Consider the following 21,870-nt stretch of genomic DNA (forward strand, 5'->3'; position numbering starts at 1 on the left):
TTGATTGTGAGCAACTCAACATTCCTTTTACTTGTAAAAGATATTAATATTGTTATTAAGCCCCCATGAGTCATGACTATCTCTACTATCCACTCACCACAAATTTATCTTCTTATTTTTCAACTTTTTGCTATTTCAACTCCTTAATTTTCACACACTTTCTCTCTTAACTTTACCCTTCTTCTCTCTTAATTCACCGAGTCATCAACTTTTTCTTGCCCAATCATTTTTTGTCTTTTTCTCTTGCTTTTACTTTTCTTGGATGGTGAGAGATAATGACTCACTTAAAGTCTTTTTTGTCATTATCTAATACAAGTCATTATCTAATATTAGTTCTTGCTTTTAATAATTAAATCTTATTATTATTATTAATAGTTCTCGTTTCTCGTAATATTAGAATCAAAATATGTCATTAAAGGGTATACAAGTCATTTTTTTAAGATGATGAGAGATGGTGAATGATAAAAAAAATGGATTTTGATAAAAATTATTGAAAATAAATGAATTTTGATAAAAAAATGATTGTTTTACTAAAATAATTTTTGAAAAAATATAAAACAAACACAAATAAGATAAAAAATAGTTTTTTTTTTTTTTGAAAAAAATAAATTATTTTGAAGAAAAATCTGAAACAAACGGTCCTATATCGGAGCTAGCTCCACGAAATTGGATTCACAACCATGGACAAAGTCACACATTCAAGGAATTGGACACCTTTGGATCAAGATCTGACCATTAATAAAAAGATGATTTTTATTTTACAATTTAAAATATTCAACTTAAATTTAAATCTTTTAATTTTGATCGAAACTTAGAATGCGTGGTTGCCCCTGCCCGACACTAGAATACACGGTCCTAGTGTTCAACCAGCTGTTTATGAAAGTGATGGACTAATATTATAATATTATAATCATGCAAGTTGATCCAAAGGAGTATGAAATACTCCATCCCAAAATAAATGACCTATTTTTGACTTTGTGTACTATTTATATGATCTATTTTAATTATATTTATTGACGACTAAAGTCGTACATTGACAAACGTGACAGTAATCAAGTAGGTCATTTATTTTGAGACGGAGGGACTATATTAAGTCAACTAGTCAAGCACCCTAACACGACTGAGTCAAACTAAATGAGATATATGAAATGGATTTAATGGAGTGACTGTTTATTCTCATCTTTAGTATTTCTATTCCTTCACAAAATTTGGTTGAACTGAGTGAATATTGCTAGAGATCTGAAATGTCTGAAAATGGTAAAAAAGTGGCAATAGGAATTGACCTTGGCACAACTTATTCATGTGTTGCAGTGTGTATGAATGATAAGGTAGAGATTATAGTGAATGATCAAGGGAACAGAATAACACCTTCTTATGTTGCTTTCACTGACTCTCAAAGGATGATTGGTGATTCTGCTTTCAATATGGCTGTTTGCAACCCGACCAACACTGTCTATGGTAAATCCTTCTAAACTTTGTTATTCTACATACTCTCTCGGTCTCAAAATATAAGAACAGGTTGACTAGTGCACGTATACCAATGCATAATTTGATATTTTGAAAATATTTGTCGAAACAAATCGAACAAGATCTTATATCATAATATTTACATTTATATATTTTTAGAAAAATATGGTCAAAACAAGACATATGAATAGTGTATTTTGTTAAATGAGATCTTATAAAATGAGACTAATGGAGTATAAACTCTCTCCAATTTCATATATATATATATATATATATATATATATAGGGATTTGCTAATGCACACCCACTCAAAACAACAAATATGAGATTTAGTAACATTTTGTTACTATTTAGATTTAGTAACATTTGAACACATGTTGCATAAAGCCCATGTTACTAAAGATGTTTAGTAACACTTGAAAGTTTTGTTAGTAACATCTAAAAAATGTTGCCTATTTAGTAGCTAATTCGTAGCCAATTTATAGCAAATGAGTTTAGCTAAAACTTGAGCATGAATTGAGTGGCCAATTAGCCATGAAATAATTTCGTAGCTAATTTATAGTTAACCTTAAACCGAAATTATTTCATGGCTAATTGGAAGGGTTAGAGAGAGAGAGAGAGAGAGAGAGAGAGAGAGAGAGAGAGAGATAACCAACAATAAAAGACAAAGGAAAATGAAAACCTTAATCTTCTTGGTGACAGAAGAGCTAGGTGATGGAGTATCATCTGAGCTTAGATATATATTGCAAATCAGTGCAGAAAATGGTTCAAATCTTCAACCCTTTTAAACATAATTTAACAACAAAAACATAAAAGTCATAAGCAATCATATAAATATGTAACCCTTATCAATTTGAACACATAGGACAAGTTATTAGCATCAAACCTTCAACCAAATGAAGCCTTAAAGTAAGCCACATGTGAAACCAGTTAAGCTACTATCTCAAACAAGAATGTATTACTAAAGTAATCTTTATTCTCAGTTATTGTTGAGCAGCCTCAATTGAACTAACCTAAGTCTGCGAATGCAACCATATATCCATGAACATGAGATAATAAAAGTTCAATTCTCAAGTTTAGACATTAGCAGCATGAGAGTATGATCAAGTTGCTCTAAGTTGCTTTTCATCTAGTGCTTACTATGTCCAATAGCTTCTCCACATCTAGTATTCAAGCTTAATATGATTTCAATTATGACCACCAAACCATGGTGTTTTACCACTCGTGATGTTACTTTATGAACAATATTGATAAATGAAGGAACCTATAATGTAATCAAGCCTATTGTGATTTAAATCATGACCACCTAACTAGTGAGTGCTATGCTACAAGTGTAATGGTAAAAGTGAAGTACCACCAATTATAGAAGCTCTCAAATTCCCCTTCCATTTTCTGTGTTGGTGTCAAATTGATCAGCAATAAAAGCAATGTTGCAAGGCTACAAAGCTGCAGACTGATAAACATCAAGCTCTTCAAACTCCTGATTTGTAGAGACCCTGAAATTAAACAACTCTTTCTTGGTCAAAAACGTCGTTATGCAGTATATTCTGAATAATTAAGAAGCAACTATGAAGCTCGGTACCATCGAGTAATCACATGTTCAGTCAAGAAATTTAACACACAAAACTTTTCAGGGAAAAGCTATGCTAATCAAAATTTTATGATCATTTAGTTGTCCTGAAAATCAAGTTGTTAATAATGCAAAGAAGAAACAATGTATGTAAAAATACAGTTTCATTGTGAATGTAAAAACAAGCCATGAACCTTCAACCTCTGTTTCAGCGTTATCATCTTCCTTTGCAAATCAAGGGACAAAATTGCATGACTCTTTAGAAAATTGCAAATCAAGTAGTTACAGGGTGTCATCATCAAGAGATGAATTTTTGAAAAATTGGTAGAGAGCTGGTAAAAAATGGTTTTAGTCATTTTTATATAATTGGATTAATTCATAAGCAAAGAAATGATTAGTTCATGAAATGATTCAACAATATTTTCTCATCGTGTAGTACACAACTCTTTTTTGTTTTGTAGATGCAAAGAGGCTAATTGGTAGGAAATTTTCTGACCCAATAGTTCAGAGTGATATGAAATTATGGCCATTTAAAGTAATTGGCGGCATCGATGACAAACCCATGATTGTTGTCAATTACAACGAAGAAGAAAAACAATTTGCTGCCGAGGAAATCTCGTCCATGGTATTGTCAAAAATGTGTGAGATAGCAGAAGCTTACCTTGGATCAAAAGTGAAGGATGTTGTTATAACAGTTCCTGCATATTTTGATAACTCACAACGTCAAGCTACTAGAGATGCAGGTGAAATTGCAGGCCTCAATGTTATGCGAATAATCAACGAGCCTACTGCAGCAGCAATTGCATATGGCCTTGGCATGAAACCATTTAATCAAGGACGAAAGCATGTTTTCATTTTTGATTTAGGTGGTGGTACTTTGGACGTGTCTATTGTCACATTTGAGAAAGATGATATCAAAGTTAAGGCCCATGCCGGAGACACTCACCTCGGAGGACAGGACTTTGATAATACAATGGTGAACCATTTTGTGAAGGAGTTCTTGAGGAAGCATAAAATTGATATTAGTAGAGACCCAAGAGCTCTTAGGCGGTTGAAGTCGGCTTGTGAGAAAGCAAAGAGGATACTTTCTTCCAATACTGACACTACCGTTGAGATAGAATGTTTAAATCAAGGTATAGATTTTTACTCACCAATTAGTCGCGCAAAGTTTGAGGAACTCAACAAGAATCACTTCAACAAGTGCATGGAGATTGTAGAAAAGTGTCTAATAGATAGCGGTGTGGAGAAGAGTAGCATTGATGATGTTGTCTTAGTCGGTGGCTCTACAAGGATTGTAAAACTGCAACAACTATTGAGTGATGTCTTTGAAGGCAAGGAATTATGCAAAAGAATCAATGCCGATGAGGCGGTTGCATATGGTGCTGCAGTCCAAGCATCTATATTGAGTGGGGAATTCAATGAAAAAGTTCAAGTTTTGATGGAAGTTATTCCTTTGTCCCTTGGATTGGAAACACATGGGGGGATCATGAGAATAATAATTCCTAGGAATACCATGATTCCTACAAACAAGGAACATATATTCACTACACATTTCAACAACCAAACCAATATTCTAATTCATGTTTATGAGGGTGAGAGGCAAGCAACTAGAGACAACAACTTGCTAGGAAAATTTGTGTTGGAAATTCCTCCAGCTCCGGCAGGTCTTCCTCAAATCAAGATTAGCTTCCAAATTGATGATGATGGCATCTTACACGTCTCTACCTCGGAAAAATTGTCCGGGGTTAACAAGAAGGTTAAAATAATAAGTGACAATGGAAGACTTTCAAAGGAGGAAATTGAGAGGATGATCAAAGAAGCTGAGAAGTACAAAGATGAAGACAAGAGTTATAGAATGAAGGTGGAAGCAAGAAATGCATTGGAGAAGTATGCATACAACATAAGTAATGCCATAAATGACAGGGAGATTAGCTCAAAGCTTTCCGAAGAAGACAAGAAAGCGATCAATGAAGTAATTGACTTGGTCTTAATGTGGCTAGATGTCAATGTGATTGCAGAACAACATGATTTTGAATATTATAGAAGCCTTCTTTCAAACGTGTTTGATCCAATTATTGTGAAGATGGTAAGCGACGAGGGGGATAGCTTGCAACTCGGTACTGTTGTTGGTTATGCAGTTGATAATAAAAAGAAACGATGGCCATCTATATTAGCAAAATATGCTTTTGAGATAGGGTATTCTGCTGCAACAAACAGCTTGGTTAACACAGCTTCTTCTGTAATTGTTGAGATTTTTAAAAATATGTAGTTAAAACTTCTTGCAAATTGTATTGGCAAATACATATTTAAGGTGGTGACAGTGTCAACTATAAGATAAATTGTTGGATATGATTATAGATGTATAATATCCTTATTAATTAGTTGTTAACAATGATATAAAACAATGGACTTATTTCTTTTATTTCAGTAAATTAAAGCCTATTACACGCATCATCGCATTATATGTTGTTAATTAATAAGGCTTCGAGAAAATTGTTAAGAATATAGATAGCTGGTTGAAATTTCCACTAGTTTGTTAGAGTTGGTTATTTGTTGCTTAGTTGGTTAATCTCCAAAATTGCTCTATATAAGAGTCACTATTGTACTATTTTCATTATTCTTTTATCAATCTATATTCATTCAATATGAATTCTTATGAATATGTACTTTCTTTATCCCTATGATCCCATGATTCTTAACATGGTATCAAAGCGATGCCCAAGGCATGAAGATGAAGATTGCGTTTCCGTTAACAGTTCTGAAAATTGTGAAGAAGATGAACCTGATGATGTTGCAATTCTCAGCACTTCTACTCATGATCTGGAATCTTCAACTTCACAAAATTCAATCCTTTTTGGCTTCTTCACATCTATGATCTTTATCCTATGATCCAATAATTATTCATAACAAAAATTGAATTGCAAATATTTATCCCTGTATCTTATGGATGTATCTTTATTGTACTCTATCTTTATCCCTGTGATTATGGATGTATCTGACCCCTTTATTGTTTGATTGATTCATTTTTTCTTGCATCTTTTTGTGTATATGTTACAATATTGTTTATGTTAAAAGAAAACAAATGTTAGACGATTCTGATTTGACTCGTATGATTGCACAACCACATGCAAAGCATGTTGCTTGTTTTCATTAGTTGTTGGGTAAATACGCCCAAATTATCAAGGGGTAGAGTGGGTCTCACTTAAATTTCTCTATGTTGTAAATTGTGGGGTTTCCTAAAAATTGTGAAAAGGGATATATACTAACCAAGGAAGAAACTAGAGTGTGTTTGGATGAAATAATTAGAAATTTTAAGTAATTTAAATGATGGCATTTGAATTACCTTTATTTTAAAATTTATGTTTCGATAGAGTAATAGGAGATTTCATCGTGAATATTGGGCCACTTTTAAAAATTTAGAAAGTTTTGGGTCACTTTTAAAATTTGAAAAATATGAAAGCAATTTGCAATTTTTAATATTTTAAAGGATCAATTTATAAATTTTTAGGGATCAATGTGCAATGTGTTTGCACAATCCTAGATTTTATCCAAAACACACCGAAGGTGTTTGCAATTTTGTTTCCCAATCCGAGATTTTATCCATAACACACTGAATCATTGGTCAATGATTTCCCAAAGATTTCCTCCTTTTGTCCCTCTAAAACCCTAGGACACATCCCTAAGAGAATGTAAGAAAAAAGACAATTTTTATATTGCTTCTCCGGTTAGCGCCATGAGCTCCCTCCCTACGCCCCGCACTCGTACGTCACGCCTACGTGCATCCACCATAGGCAAAACCTAAAAAACAGAAACGGGCAAGTGCCTCGCGCAACCTATCAAGCGCCCCACACTTCCAATAGTAGCAACAACCATTTTCTAACATAGAAATTTGAGATTTCAACACACAACAGACATGAAGTTTTGTCTCTATCATAGAGCAGTCATAATCTTTTTATTTTAAAATTTGATATCGAGCATTACAATCGACTAATCCGACGAGACTAATATACCACTATCCACTTGCGAGAGCCCATTTAAAGTCAGAGTGTTTTTGGCCACTTTTTTCAAAAAAAATAATTTAAAATAGTATCTTTGGTCTCCAAACTTGAGATTTTGGTCTCATAACTTATTCTGATTTCTCTTTATAAAAAAACTTATTCTGGTTTCTTATTAATTGTTTTTTAACATTAAACGAATCATTTCTCACTTAATTGTATTCTAATGATTAATCATCATTTAATAGACCTTCTATATATCTTAATTAAAATACCAATTTTGCAAGGTACAAGTACGAAATGGTCAAATTTTAGAGCTGAGTGGTCAAGATTTTTAGTTGTAAGGACAAGAGGAGGCTTATGATTTTTCTTTAGGTACTTTTTGTATGTTTCCTAAATAGAAGAAGTACATTTTTTGAAGTTATAACAAACTTTGAAAAAGTCACAGAGTAGGAGATCATAGTTAGTTAAATTAAATATCATACGAAATTATTTCTTATTTTTCATTCTTTATATTCCTATTAATCTTTATACTATAAGTATTCAACACCCCCATGAAATAAACAGAACAAGCATAGTCCTCTTTATTATTTGTTCATTGTAAACATTTCAAAGTAAGGTATGGGGAAAAATTTGTAACCACTAAGCTCAAAATCAAATATACTTTCCCGAAAGAAAAAAATATGGTCAATTATGTCTAGCATAATGTTTCTGTTTGGCATATTTGAGAAATTCTTCACAAATCAACTTCATAGATATGTTACCAAATACTTGCAAAAATTCATAAATTTTATGTCCCCTTACATTCAAATAAACTTTCCTGATCAAATATCAAGAAAGCATCTCCAGGGCAGTGATGCTTACACATGTATCAAAACATATCTCAGTCTAAAATCATTAGAAAGAGCCAAAAGGCTTAATGCCGAAGTTGTCGAAAATAATCTAACCCCACTTGTCCTTACCCTAGGTGACAATGAGGAGATCATCGATGAATTCAATGGAGTAAAGGTTTGGTGGGTTGCTAACTTAAAGTACAACTCTCAAAATGATCATTCATATGAGAAAAAATGGTTAACACTTACGTTCCATAAAAGGTATCGCGATCTCATCACTACTTCTTACATAAAACATGTGTTGGAAGAAGGAAAAATGATTACAATGAAGAATAGAAAGCTTAAGCTTTACACCAACAACCCGAGCGAAGATTGGTGGAAATCATCGAAAAAAAAGTGGAGTTCCATTACTTTTGAACACCCTGCAAGGTTTGAAACACTTGCTATGGATCCAAAGAAGAAAGAAGAGATCATAGACGATCTTATTAAGTTCAAGACGGGTAAAGAGTACTATGCTAATGTTGGAAAGGCCTGGAAACGTGGTTATTTACTTTTCGGTCCACCTGGGACTGGAAAATCTACCATGATATCCGCTATGGCGAATTTCATGAACTATGATGTGTATGATCTTGAATTAACAACTATCAAGGATAACAATGAGTTGAAAAGACTTTTGATTGCGACGTCAAACAAATCAATTATAGTGATAGAGGATATTGATTGTTCCATTGATCTCACCGGTAAAAGGAAGGAAAAAAAGGATCTTGTTTACAATTCTAAATACTTTGATCCGGTGGAAAGTAAAGTAACACTTTCGGGTTTATTGAATTGTATCGATGGAATTTGGTCGGCGTGTGGAGGAGAAAGGATCATTATTTTCACAACAAACTTTGTGGAAAAACTTGATCATGCTCTTATTAGGAGGGGAAGGATGGATATGCACATTGAAATGTCATATTGTAGCTATGAAGCTTTCAAAGTGCTTGCAAAGAACTATTGGAATGTTGAGTCTCATGATGGGTTGTTTCCAATTATTGAAAAAATGATAGGAGAGATTAATATAACGCCCGCCGATGTTGCTGAAAATTTGATGCCGAAGTCAATTGGTGAAGATTTTGAAACTTGCTTGAAGAATTTGATTCAATCTCTTGAGAATGCAAAGAAAAAGGAAGAGAAGAAAGCAAAGGAAAAGGTGGAGGATGTGGAAGCTCAATTGAAGGTAGAGGAGGATAAACAAGAATTTACTAAAGAGAACAAGAATGTTTTAAGTTTGCTTGATTAATACTACTTTGGGTTAGGTTAATTTCACTAAGATTAATAGTATTTAGGAACTTTCTAATGGCACTATTGTTTTTATGTTATGCTTTTGTTTGAGTAGTGTGTGTAACTTTGGTTGTACTTTTGTTCTGTTATCTAAGTACTTGGTGTTGAGTTATCTAATAAAATTTGATTATTAAAAAAGAAAAAAAGTGATTCATATAAGTAGTTTTTTAAACTTGGATGGAAAGATCTACACTATATATAATGATAGAATTTGAATTGTTATCGCATTTTAGATGACTTATCTAATGAGGAAAACTTGGACATGGTATCATTCATTTATTGTAATTATCAATTTATTATTTTTTTTGACAAATATTGTAATTATCAGTTAGTTCTAATAAGTTTTTTTTTTTTTTTTTGACTAAAAATAAATGATATTCATTCATTCAAATTGATAGGGTACATCGATGTAATACAAATTCAAATTTGCTAAAAACAAAAAGGATGAATCTGCAAACAAACTCACAGCATCCATGTTAATAGCATAAAACGGCAAATTACATAAGCCTACATATATGACTATATTGAAGTGTCTGGAATGTCCATGCCCCCAGATCTGCAACGTTGATGACACAAAAGTCGACATTGGATAAATTTGTACTTGATCGGATCTAATCCTTCAACCTGAAACAAATGAACACCGCACAAAGACGGGAAAACAAAATACACCGCACAGAGACGGCACAACAGAATACACCGCACAAGGACGGGATAACAAATAACATAAAACCAAACAAATATGTGAAAAATCACACTTATTTAATAACGAGAAAGAAAAAACAATTTGGAGGGGTGATTTTAGGTCAAGATTTGACCTGAAATCACCCCTTTTTGATAAACTAAGAAGAAGATATTGCATTTTTGTGGGTATGGCCGAAATTAAGGGTGTACATCGGATTGTGTTAGATGGCGAAAATTAAAATCTGAATCACATAATGTACTTCGGATTATGTCAAGTAGTTATTGAACCGGGTTGAGTAAATACACTTATTTTCGAGAATGGTTTGGACTGGGTTGAATACACGACTAAATGGTAAATCATATTTTTTTCAAATATTTCAAATAAATATAGTAGGGTGGGCAGATTTTTTTGGTTTGAATCCAGTTTTACTCGAAACCCAGTTTTTTATGGGTTGTTCATTTTGAAATTCATACCTGCTACTCAATGACATGCCCCAACATATTTTTTAGATTAGATCACCACAAGTAAAAGTCATAAGTTGTAATTGTCCCAATTTATAGAGACCCAAAACATTTAATCCAAAAAGCTATTAATTGGAATGATGTGTGATGACTAGAGTCAAATTTTAATTTAGATGAAATTTTTTATACACGTTTTATTTAATGCATACAACCACCAGTACACTTGTTGATCTGAACAATTGTGATAAATTTTTTTTTTTTACGGTAATTGTGATAGATTCATAAATAGTAATTATTAATTTTTTTTATATTAAATACTGTTGATTTATATTAGAATGGTACACCTTAACGGTATATCGATACATGTTCAAATAAAATGTCTATTAAAGTCTTTAATTAAAAGATTTGTTTATAGTAGTCTATACTTTTATAGGAGCCGACACATTTAATCCAAAACAGTTAAAACTCAAAACTAAACTCAATTATTTTTGATTGACTAATTCACTCAAAACTAAACAAGTATTTTTGACTCATTCAAACAGGTATTTGAGTCAAACTAACCAAGTATATATATAGGCTCAAAACCTTCCAAAAGAAAAGAAGAAAAAAAAAAGAAGCATATTCCATCTCAAAACATAGTTTGACTTTTAGAAAGAGAGAAATGACAGGAACAAGTAAGAAATTTGCAATAGGAATCGACCTAGGAACAACATATTCTTGTGTTGCAGTGTGTAGGAATGATAAGGTAGAGATCATAGTGAACGACCAAGGAAACAGAACAACACCTTCTTATGTTGCCTTCACTGATTCTCAAAGGATGATTGGTGATTATGCTTTCAATATGGCTGCTTGCAACCCAACCAATACTGTCTTTGGTAAGATCTAACTTCTTATGTGAATCAAATTATTCGACCCTTTATCATTTTTTTGTGTCCCTTAGGCTCCGTTTGACAAGAAACAGTGGATAACCGATAAGTTAACAGATAGCTGATGAACTTATAGTTTATGATTTAGCGTATAGCATATAGCATATAGCTAATTGAATTCGTAGTATTTACAAAACTTCTTGTTTTTTTTAGATGCGAAGAGGCTAATTGGTAGGAAATTTTCTGACACTATAGTTCAAAGTGATATGAAATTGTGGCCATTTAAAGTAATTGGTGGCCTCGATGACAAACCCATGATTGTTGTCAATTACAACAATGAAGAAAAACAATTTTCTGCCGAGGAAATATCATCCATGGTATTGGCAAAAATGCGTGAGATTGCAGAAGCTTACCTCGGATCAATAGTGAAGGATGTTGTTATAACTGTTCCTGCTTATTTCAATAACTCACAACGCGAAGCTACAAGAGATGCAGGTGTTATTGCAGGCCTCAATGTTATGCGAATAATCAACGAGCCTACTGCAGCAGCAATTGCATATGGCCTTGACATGAATCCATTTAATCATGGATGTAGACATGTTTTTATTTTTGATTTAGGTGGTGGAACTTTGGATGTGTCTATTGTCACATTTGAGAAAGATGACATAAAAGTTAAGGCTCATGCCGGAGACACTCACCTCGGAGGACAGGACTTTGATAATACAATGGTGAACCATTTTGTGAAGGAGTTCTCAAGGAGGCATAAAATTGACATTAGTGGAGATCCAAGAGCCATGAGGAGGTTAAAGTCTGCTTGTGAGAAAGCAAAGAGAATACTTTCTTCCAATACTGACACCGCAATTGAAATAGATTGTTTAAAACAAGGTATAGATTTCTACTCACAAATTAGTCGCACAAAGTTTGAGGAACTCAACAAGAATCACTTTAGCAAGTGCATGGAGATTGTCGAGAAGTGCCTAATAGATAGCGGTGTAGAGAAGAGTAGAATTGATGATGTTGTCCTTGTTGGTGGCTCTACAAGGATTGTAAAATTGCAAGAACTATTGAGAGATATCTTTGAAGGAAAGGAATTATGCAAAAGAATCAATGCCGATGAGGCGGTTGCATATGGTGCTGCTGTCCAAGCATCTATATTGAGTGGGGAATTCAATGAAAAGGTTCAAGATTTGAAGGAAGTCATTCCTTTATCCCTTGGATTGGAAACACATGGGGGGATCATGAAAGTATTAATTCCTAGGAATACCACAATTCCTACAAGCAAGGAACACATATTCACGACGCATTTTAACAACCAAACCAATATTCTAATTCATGTTTATGAGGGTGAGAGGCAAACAACTAGAGACAACAACTTGCTAGGAAAATTTGTGTTGGAAATTCCTCCAGCTCCGGCAGGTCTTCCTCAAATCAAGATTAGCTTCCAAATTGATGAGGATGGAATCTTACACGTCTCTACCTCCGAAAAATTCTCCGGAGTTAACAAGAAGGTTAAAATAATAAGTGATAAGGGAAGACTTTCAAAGGAGGAAATTGAGAGGATGATCAAAGAAGCTGAGAAGTACAAAGATGACGACAAGAGGTATAGAATGAAGGTGGAAGCAAGAAACGCGTTAGAGAAGTATGCATACGATATGAGTAATGCCATAAATGATAAAGTGATTAGCTCAAAGCTTTCCTTAAAAGACAAGAAAGTGATCAATGAAGCAATTGATTTGGTCTTAATGTGGCTAGATGTCAATGTGGTTGCAGAGCAATGTGATTTTGAATATTATAGAACCATTCTTTCAAATGTGTTTGATCCAATTATTGAGAAGATGATAAACGATGAGGAACTCGGTACTGTTGATATTAAAAAGAATCGTTGGTCAAAATTATTAGCAAAATATGCTTTCGAGATAGGGTGTTCAGCTGCAATTATTACATGCAAATATGCATGGTTATTAATTGTACTTTAAATTAATTAAATAATTTTTTTATTAAATTTGAACTATTTACTTGTTTTCTTTTATTTCTAATTTTAGGACTTAGTCCTTAGAATGTTAAAAAAAACGAGTGGTTTATGGAGCACAACCAATATAGGTCTTGCACCATGCAACATCATTTTATACCATTAATTAGACCAAAAGCTCTACAATACTTAATCATACACCCATCATACTAAATTTAATCCCTGTTGTTCTAACCCATAGCATTTCGATTTCAAATCACTTCCAATTTGCTAGATTTTCTTTTGAATTTAGTTTTAGTTTTCAGATTTTAAAATTATGTTTCAACATCGACGATTCTTGTTAAAGATGAGCGATTTCGATCCTCAGCAGCGGCAACTTCTGCGGCAGTGCCTGCTGGGTCCTGACCCTATCTGCTTATTAGTTCCATATTAATAGATAAACATGTAATTAAACTTAAACGGACCAACGGGATTATAATTGAAACATGTTGAGAATGAAGTTTGATCTCACGCCAAAGCTTTCTTCACCGTTACAACATACTATTCCGAACCATTCAGATTCAACTTCTCTCATAAAAAAGAAAGAAATCTAAAATGAAACAAAACCTTCGGAGAATACCTTCGGTTTAAAAAAAAAGAAATATTTCTTATAAATAAATTGAACTTTTAACATTTAGTAATAGATTCCTTCAAAAAAAAAACATTTAGTAATAGATAAATGGTATATCTTTTTCATTCATTAAAGTTTAGGTAATAGGTAAAAATAGACAGTGTAGTACCTAAGTTTATTTGTATAAGGTCGATAAGTTTATCAATAGTTTTTTTTCCGAAAAAATGTTACTTTCTTTTTACTACTAAAAAAACGAAGTTACTTACTTTTACGAATCCAACTTTTCGCACCTCCAGAATATCCCCGGTCACCCTCTGAAATTATCAAACTACCCCTCTCGCTTTCTAGGATGCGAACACTTTTTTGCACTCTAAGTAGCGAGTGTCAATATTTTTAACTCAAATTCACCCCCTAGAATGAAAAAAATCATGAAAAAAGGAGTTCGCATTCTAGAAAGCGAACTCAGCTGCAGTTCGCATTCTAGAGAGCCAATTGACTGTAGTTTGCTATCTACAAAGTGAACTCAGCTGCAATTTGCTATCTAGAAAGCGAACTCAGCTGCAGTTTGCATTCTAGAAAGCGAACTATTTCCCCCTCATTTTTGCTATTTATACACTCGTTTTATAAGTAGCTAGAAAGGTAAAATGGAATTTTCAGTGGGTGGTCATGACTGTCGAGGGACCGAAAATAGCTCTACTTTTATTACTTAAAAGACATGTTTGAAAATTTTCTTCAAGCCTATTATCCTGTTGGGCCGGCCCATCGTACAATTTAACCTCTTAAACATTCTTTCTCATCTATGTAATTAAATATCACCTTTTTAGATTTTTTCTGTAGATAATAGATGCAAAAACATAAGGAAAATGCTAAAGGGCACTAGTTAAGCATGTTAAAATAGAAATTTTGTCTCGAAATGCGTGCATTTAATGCCTCAAAAGTATAAAAAATTGTCTTTTCAATATAAATTTTATTTTTTATTTCCTTTTTAGGTAAGCTTAACAAGTACCCTGGAGCACTGTTTAGCATGACCCAAAACATAAATCAAAATCATTAAATAGTAATACATTTAATATAAGGGTTATGCTAACCGGTGCCCCGGGGCACTAGTTAAGGAAACCAAAAAATGAAATTTTTAAATTGAAAATAATACTTTTTAGACTTTCGAAGCGTTGACTGCACAAAGTTCAATGTCATATTACTATATTAAGGAAGAATTTGGTAATTAAAGAAAAGCTGGTACTAAGTTTCTACCATGATAAACGCATGAGTCAGTATCAAGATGAGAACTCGGGGTCGAGTTCTTTTGAGGTAGATGAAACTGTTGTAGGAGGATTTCTTTAGTAATTTATTATTTTAGCTAGATTTAGTTTTATTATATTTTAGGTAGATTTCTTATTTTTATACTTCACCTAAATTGGTTATTTTTATATTTTATGTAGATTTGTTATTTTTATTTTTATAATTTTTTAGAAGATTTGTTATTTTTATTTTTCACTACTATTTAAGCTAAATTGTTGTAGCCTTGAAGGAATTTTTTCATTCAATAAAATATAGAGAATTTTCTCAAATTTTGTGAATTCCAAATTAGTCTTTCTGGTAGATTCTGAAAATCTGGTGGATTCCAAAACTTTATCTAACAAGTTTGTTTTCGTTTGCAACCTATATTTTGTTATAAAATTAGCGCTTGCTTTTTCTTCACGCTTCCGTACTGCGTCACATTTGCAAACTAGATAAAAAAAAGAGTGGGTATGGGATTCAATTGGAGCCGCAATTTCTAGTTTGGGAGTACTCCATTTATTTACTTTTGAAAACTACACTTCAATCATGGGTCACTTGCTTTTATCAAAGAAAATAATCATGGGTCACTTGCCACCAATTTTCAACTTGCAAGTTGCAAGGAAGCAACAAACAAAAATAATAAAGTGGCATCAACTTGCACGTAAAACCACTTGGTAGTTTCTGATTGGAACAAGCTGGCTTATTTTGTTCTTTTCTTTACCTCTTTTTTATTGCCAATTAGGTATATGTTAGGTTTTATAGTCTCTTTGTTGGTTCTACTTTTGTATTGTTTCCAAATATTAAATGAAGAATTATGTATCTTAACTGATTTTGTTTTTATAACCTTAAATACATTAAAAAGGAAAAGATGTAACTTAACTATTTATGAATATTTTGTTAAATCATTCAATTTATCCTTATAAGAGTCCTTCCAAAATTCAAAAGGCTTGAGTCGATCCCAAGCTGTAAAGAGGGTTTGGAAATAGTTTTTCATTGGTGCAGAAAAAAAATTAAGCCAAATTTTTATGTTGGATGCAACAATTACTGTATTTCAAGTATGAATTGAGTCTCACATCAAATGAAAATATAGATATTGAACACTTTATAAGTAAGATGACACATAAAACTAATATCTTAAGATTTCGGGTTAAGATGCGGTGTCAAACTAACTTATGTAGTTGTTGAATGTCCAATGTGATGATCTCTGGATCCTCTCATGACCCAACAATAATATCAAAGCCGATAGTTTGACGAATGGTTCGACATGACCCAACAGTTACGTCTTAATGTATCCGGATCTGCAATGTTGATGATGCTAATGTCATTAAATCTGCGCTGAATTTGGATCGAAACAAACCTGCAAATCTGAACAAAAAAAAAACAAACACCGTATCAAGACGGGACAAATATCGTACTAAGACGGGATAAACAAAACAAAAACTCCGCACTAAGATGAGATAAAAACATCAGATGAAAAATCACAAGAGAGAAAAACTCAAATAAAACCTAAAAAGTATGTGAATGTCACTTATTTAAATAAAACAAAAAACAAAAAACAATCAAGAGGAGGTGATTTGGGATCAAAATTGATCCTAAACCACCCCTCTCTAATCAATAAACCACCATCTAAGTGCTAACAATTAACCACCATCTAAATGGTTGATTTATATGATAATGAAACCCAGATGATTTTGCTTTAACCCCGCGAAATACAGACTTTCAACAATGTGCACCAACGTGTTTTCCTAAGATCATTTTACTATTTTGTAAAAACCAAATGATCTTTTGATTAAACGAATGTGATACTAAACTATTTTACAATTAGGACAATCATAAGAGTCTTGGGATTCGAGGTTCGAATCTGAAAGTAAATTCTCACTTTTCGAATGAATTTAACTACTATATAATTATACTATGACCCCGTTTGAATTAACTTATTTTTGAGCTTATGCAAACAACTTATGGAATTTTTATGTATTATTTTGTCAATGTAGTTTATGATAAAATAGCTTACAAAAATACAATTTTCATTAATGTAAACTTATAAAATAATATAAAACCTAATTTATATTGCAAAAATTGTTTGTGTAATAAGATGATTCAAACGGGGCTATGATATTGCCATTCAAAAAAACTGCATGATGTTAAAAAAAATAACAAGCATGAAGAAAGTGCGACAATTGTGCTTCCTTATTCAAAAAGAAAATGATTTGATACACTAGTGACATAAAAAATTTCCTCCCCACTAGTCCTCAAACAAACGTTGGTAACCGATCTTCTTTTCTTTAGTAACATCAACATGCCTATATAGAAAGAGACACGCTTTCTTTTATATCATCTATACTACGGATCCGTTTGACCCAACTTTTTTTAGAGCTTATGCAAACAGTTTATGCAATATAAATTAGATTTTATGCAATTTTATAAGTTCACACTAGTGAAAGTTGTAATTTTATAAGCTGTTTTATCATAAACTATCTTGACAAACTTATAATAATGTATAAAAATTACATAAGATGTTTGCATAAGCTTTAAAAAAAACTGGATCAAACGAGCCATATATATAAAGAGGATACAAATATTTTTGGTGTGGATTTTTCATAATACCAACAATACCAATATTTTTTTTAGCAATAAATATACATATAATAAAGAGGATAATTACTTTGTGCATAGTATGGTAATTTTTCATTAAATAGAAAGTGGTCGTTTATTTTTATTTTTTTCACCTTCATTTTAGGAATTGACCGTAATGAATGAGTTGAGGAGAAATTATTGTATAAAATAATAAAATGAATTTGCCATATAAAATTAAAAATGATTTTCTTATTAGTATTAACATGAGATATACAAATTGGCAAAAGAGCACCACTTTTTTACATTGAATTACATACCATACAAACCATGAAAAATCAGATTTGATGAAAAAGAGATCTACACACGTGCTATGCCACGTCCCAATATGAATGAGAAGATACACACAAAATTTGACATAAAAATTACCCTCACACATCATTTCATTGTGTCATTTCTTACTCTAAAGTCCGAAACACATCCACCCTTTTTAAGTTCTCCCTTTTTGTGTTTCAGTCATGTCCAACAGCACAAAAAAATTTGGTCGCCAAAAGATTGAGATGAAAAAGATGAACAATGAGAGCAACCTGCAAGTAACTTTCTCGAAGTGTCGTAACGGGCTCCTCTAGTGAGCTTTTCACTCTTTGTGGTGCAGTTGTTGCTCTTGTTTTATTTTCTCCCGGTGATAAACAATTTATCCATGCCCCAAATGTTGATACAGTCACAAATCGTTATCTCTCGTAGGTCACACATCAAAACAACGACATCATGCAATTCATTGAGGCTCATCGTAAGGTGACTCTACAATGAGCCTCAATGAATGGCATCGTGCCATTGTTTTGAAGCAGGACCCACGGGAGATAAAGATCTGTGACCAAATCGACATTTTGGTGGTCAAAGTAAAACACTTTCTCACCAGCTTAAAATACAATGAGAGCAACATCTACACCACAAAATGTACAAATCATACAAGATTTCTCGAAGAGCCTGTTACGACGCTTCGAGAAAATCACTTGCAAGGTGCTCACATTACTCATGATGTTCATCTCCATCTTTTGGCGACCTAGACTTCTCCTACTATTCGACATGGCTAAATTACAAAAAGAGAGAAGGGAGAACTAGAGGGTGGTGGATGTGTTTGTGAATTTAGATTAAGAAATACATATTGAAATAAGGTGTGGAGGGGTAATTTATAGCCAAATTTTGTGTGTATATCCTCACGCTTATTGGTGCGTGGCTTAGTACGCGCGTGGCTCTCTTTTTTATCAAATCGGATTTTTCATGGTTTATATGGTATATAATTCAATGTAAAAAAGTGATGTTCTTTTGCCAATTTGTATACTCCCTCCATTCTTATTTTACAAAAAAAAAAAAAAAAAACTTGTTACTAAATATAAGACCCTCTACAAATTTTGTGTGTATATTCTTACTCATATTGGGACGTGGCTTAGCATGCATATCTCTTTTTTTTAAACCCCCCCCTATATAAAGGCAAGTTTTGGCATCATGGAACACAGCTCAATCACTTTTCACTTTTACTCCGTCTTGATCACATACTGACTTGAGTATTGGATGGCTAACGTATTTACTGGTACTTTCCCCACTGTGATCCACGCACCAGAATAGTATCTCCATCGTAACTATTTCAATTTTCATCGTCAGAGACATCTATTTCTTTGTCGAGCAGAACACTATGCAATAAAGTAAAATTATGAACACTTTAAAAATATATTATTTATGTTAATTATAAAAAAATTACTCCCTGTAGTCTTTTTTATAAGATACAGTTTACGTTTCAAGATTCATTGAATAAATAATGTATCTGGTCTATAAAATTGACCAAATACATTATTTATTTAATGAATCTATAAAACTAAATTTTTTGTCTCTTATAAAAAACTATCAAAGAGAGTATATTTTAAAAAAGGAAAGCATACTTTTTTTCTTGTCAATAAAATCATAATTTTGTAAATAAATTAATTTGTTAAAGTAACAGTTATTTTTAGTTTATTTTATTTATTGTATTACATGTCTTTTTTTTACTGTAGTTATATTACATATATGGAAAGTGATTTATTTATTTCTTTAAAATAGTTAAATATAGTGTTAAACCAAAAGTGGTTTCATGTTAATTACTCTGAAAATTTTGATGAAAACAATATATAAGAAAACACTTGGGAATCTAATGTGTGATGAAGTGCTCAAGATCATAAAGAAATATGCTACTACTTATGGTAGATATATGCATCTGAATAACATACTAAACGCGCGCTTTGAATTACAGACTTTGAGGGTCTAGTCAACTCTGACGACCAACAAAGTCTGGAAAATTTTAAAGATTGATGACAATAAATTATATGATGTTTTTAGTAGTATTTTAGGTTAGTATTTTAGCCATGTCAAACAGCATGAAAAATCTAGGTCACAAAAAGATTGAGATGAAAAAATGAACAATGAGAGCAACCTGCAAGTAACTTTCTCGAAGTGTCGTAACGGGCTCCTCTAGTGAGCTTTTCACTCTTTGTGGTGCAGTTGTTGCTCTTGTTTTATTTTCTCCCGGTGATAAACAATTTATCCATGCCCCAAATGTTGATACAGTCACAAATCGTTATCTCTCGTAGGTCACACATCAAAACAACGACATCATGCAATTCATTGAGACTCATCGTAAGGTGACTCTACAATGAGCCTCAATGAATGGCATCGTGCCATTGTTTTGAAGCAGGACCCACGGGAGATAAAGATCTGTGACCAAATCGACATTTTGGTGGTCAAAGTAAAACACTTTCTCACCAGCTTAAAATACAATGAGAGCAACATCTACACCACAAAATGTACAAATCATACAAGATTTCTCGAAGAGCCTGTTACGACGCTTCGAGAAAATCACTTGCAAGGTGCTCACATTACTCATGATGTTCATCTCCATCTTTTGGCGACCTAGACTTCTCCTACTATTCGACATGGCTAAATTACAAAAAGAGAGAAGGGAGAACTAGAGGGTGGTGGATGTGTTTGTGAATTTAGATTAAGAAATACATATTGAAATAAGGTGTGGAGGGGTAATTTATAGCCAAATTTTGTGTGTATATCCTCACGCTTATTGGTGCGTGGCTTAGTACGCGCGTGGCTCTCTTTTTTATCAAATCGGATTTTTCATGGTTTATATGGTATATAATTCAATGTAAAAAAGTGATGTTCTTTTGCCAATTTGTATACTCCCTCCATTCTTATTTTACAAAAAAAAAAAAAAAAAAACTTGTTACTAAATATAAGACCCTCTACAAATTTTGTGTGTATATTCTCACTCATATTGGGACGTGGCTTAGCATGCGTGTCTCTTTTTTTTTTAAACCCCCCTATATAAAGGCAAGTTTTGGCATCATGGAACACAGCTCAATAACTTTTCACTTTTACTCCGCCTTGATCACATACTGACTTGAGTATTGGATGGCTAACGTATTTACTGGTACTTTCCCCACTGTGATCCACGCACCAGAATAGTATCTCCATCGTAATTGTTTCAATTCTCATCGTCAGAGACATCTATTTCTTTGTCGAGCAGAACACTACGCAATAAATTAAAATTATGAACACTTTAAAAATATATTATTTATGTTAATTATAAAATACTACTCCCTGTAGTCTTTTTTATAAGATACAGTTTACGTTTCAAGATTCATTGAATAAATAATGTATTTGGTTTATAAAATTGACCAAATACATTATTTATTTAATGAATCTAGAAAAATAAATTTTTTGTCTCTTATAAAAAACGATCAAAGAGAGTATATTTTAAAAAAGGAAAGCATACTTTTTTTCTTGTCAATAAAATCATAATTTTGTAAATAAATTAATTTGTTAAAGTAACAGTTATTTTTAGTTTATTTTATTTATTATATTACATGTCTTTTTTTTTACTGTAGTTATATTACATATATGGAAAGTGATTTATTTATTTCTTTAAAATAGTTAAATATAGTGTTAAACCAAAAGTGGTTTCATGATAATTACTCTGAAATTTTGATGAAAACAATATATAAGAAAACACTTAGGGAATCTAATGTGTGATGAAGTGCTCAAGATCATAAAGAAATGTGCTACTACTTATGGTAGATATATGCATCCGAATAACATATTAAAAACGCGCGCTTTGAATTACAGACTTTGAGGGTCTAGTCAACTCTGACGACCAACAAAGTCTGGAGAATTTTAAAGATTGATGACAATAAATTATATGAT

At 32.5% G+C, this 21,870-nt stretch overlaps 3 protein-coding genes across 3 annotated transcripts; all 3 read left to right on the forward strand.

Moving 5' to 3' along the window:
• Positions 1–1,100: 1,100 nt before the first annotated feature.
• Positions 1,101–5,469, forward strand: LOC123908282 (heat shock 70 kDa protein 18-like). Its single transcript, XM_045958869.1, has 2 exons — positions 1,101–1,458; positions 3,499–5,469. The coding sequence occupies exons 1-2, from the start codon at positions 1,245–1,247 to the stop codon at positions 5,304–5,306; spliced, it is 2,022 nt and encodes a 673-aa protein (XP_045814825.1). The 5' UTR covers positions 1,101–1,244; the 3' UTR covers positions 5,307–5,469.
• Positions 5,470–7,609: 2,140 nt separating this feature from the next.
• On the forward strand, positions 7,610–9,318 carry LOC123908283 (AAA-ATPase ASD, mitochondrial-like). Its single transcript, XM_045958870.1, has one exon. The coding sequence runs from the start codon at positions 7,726–7,728 to the stop codon at positions 9,145–9,147; it is 1,422 nt and encodes a 473-aa protein (XP_045814826.1). The 5' UTR covers positions 7,610–7,725; the 3' UTR covers positions 9,148–9,318.
• Positions 9,319–10,926: 1,608 nt separating this feature from the next.
• On the forward strand, positions 10,927–13,205 carry LOC123908707 (heat shock 70 kDa protein 18-like). The gene is made up of 2 exons (XM_045959423.1): positions 10,927–11,206; positions 11,411–13,205. The coding sequence occupies exons 1-2, from the start codon at positions 10,993–10,995 to the stop codon at positions 13,171–13,173; spliced, it is 1,977 nt and encodes a 658-aa protein (XP_045815379.1). The 5' UTR covers positions 10,927–10,992; the 3' UTR covers positions 13,174–13,205.
• The last annotated feature ends 8,665 nt before the right edge of the window (positions 13,206–21,870 follow it).

The sequence above is a fragment of the Trifolium pratense genome, linkage group LG2, assembly GCF_020283565.1.
Source record: "Trifolium pratense cultivar HEN17-A07 linkage group LG2, ARS_RC_1.1, whole genome shotgun sequence".
Classification (NCBI taxonomy): Eukaryota; Viridiplantae; Streptophyta; class Magnoliopsida; order Fabales; family Fabaceae; genus Trifolium; species Trifolium pratense.

What these genes read in the sequence shown, in the direction of transcription:
- LOC123908282 (XM_045958869.1), top strand. Translation starts at nt 1,245, where the DNA reads ATGTCTGAAAATGGTAAAAAAGTGGCAATAGGAATTGACCTTGGCACA. An exon ending in CCCGACCAACACTGTCTATG is followed by an intron (nt 1,459 to 3,498) that starts GTAAATCCTTCT and finishes TTTGTTTTGTAG; the next exon opens with ATGCAAAGAGGCTAATTGGT.
- LOC123908283 (XM_045958870.1), top strand. Translation starts at nt 7,726, where the DNA reads ATGTCTAGCATAATGTTTCTGTTTGGCATATTTGAGAAATTCTTCACA.
- LOC123908707 (XM_045959423.1), top strand. Translation starts at nt 10,993, where the DNA reads ATGACAGGAACAAGTAAGAAATTTGCAATAGGAATCGACCTAGGAACA. An exon ending in CCCAACCAATACTGTCTTTG is followed by an intron (nt 11,207 to 11,410) that starts GTAAGATCTAAC and finishes TGTTTTTTTTAG; the next exon opens with ATGCGAAGAGGCTAATTGGT.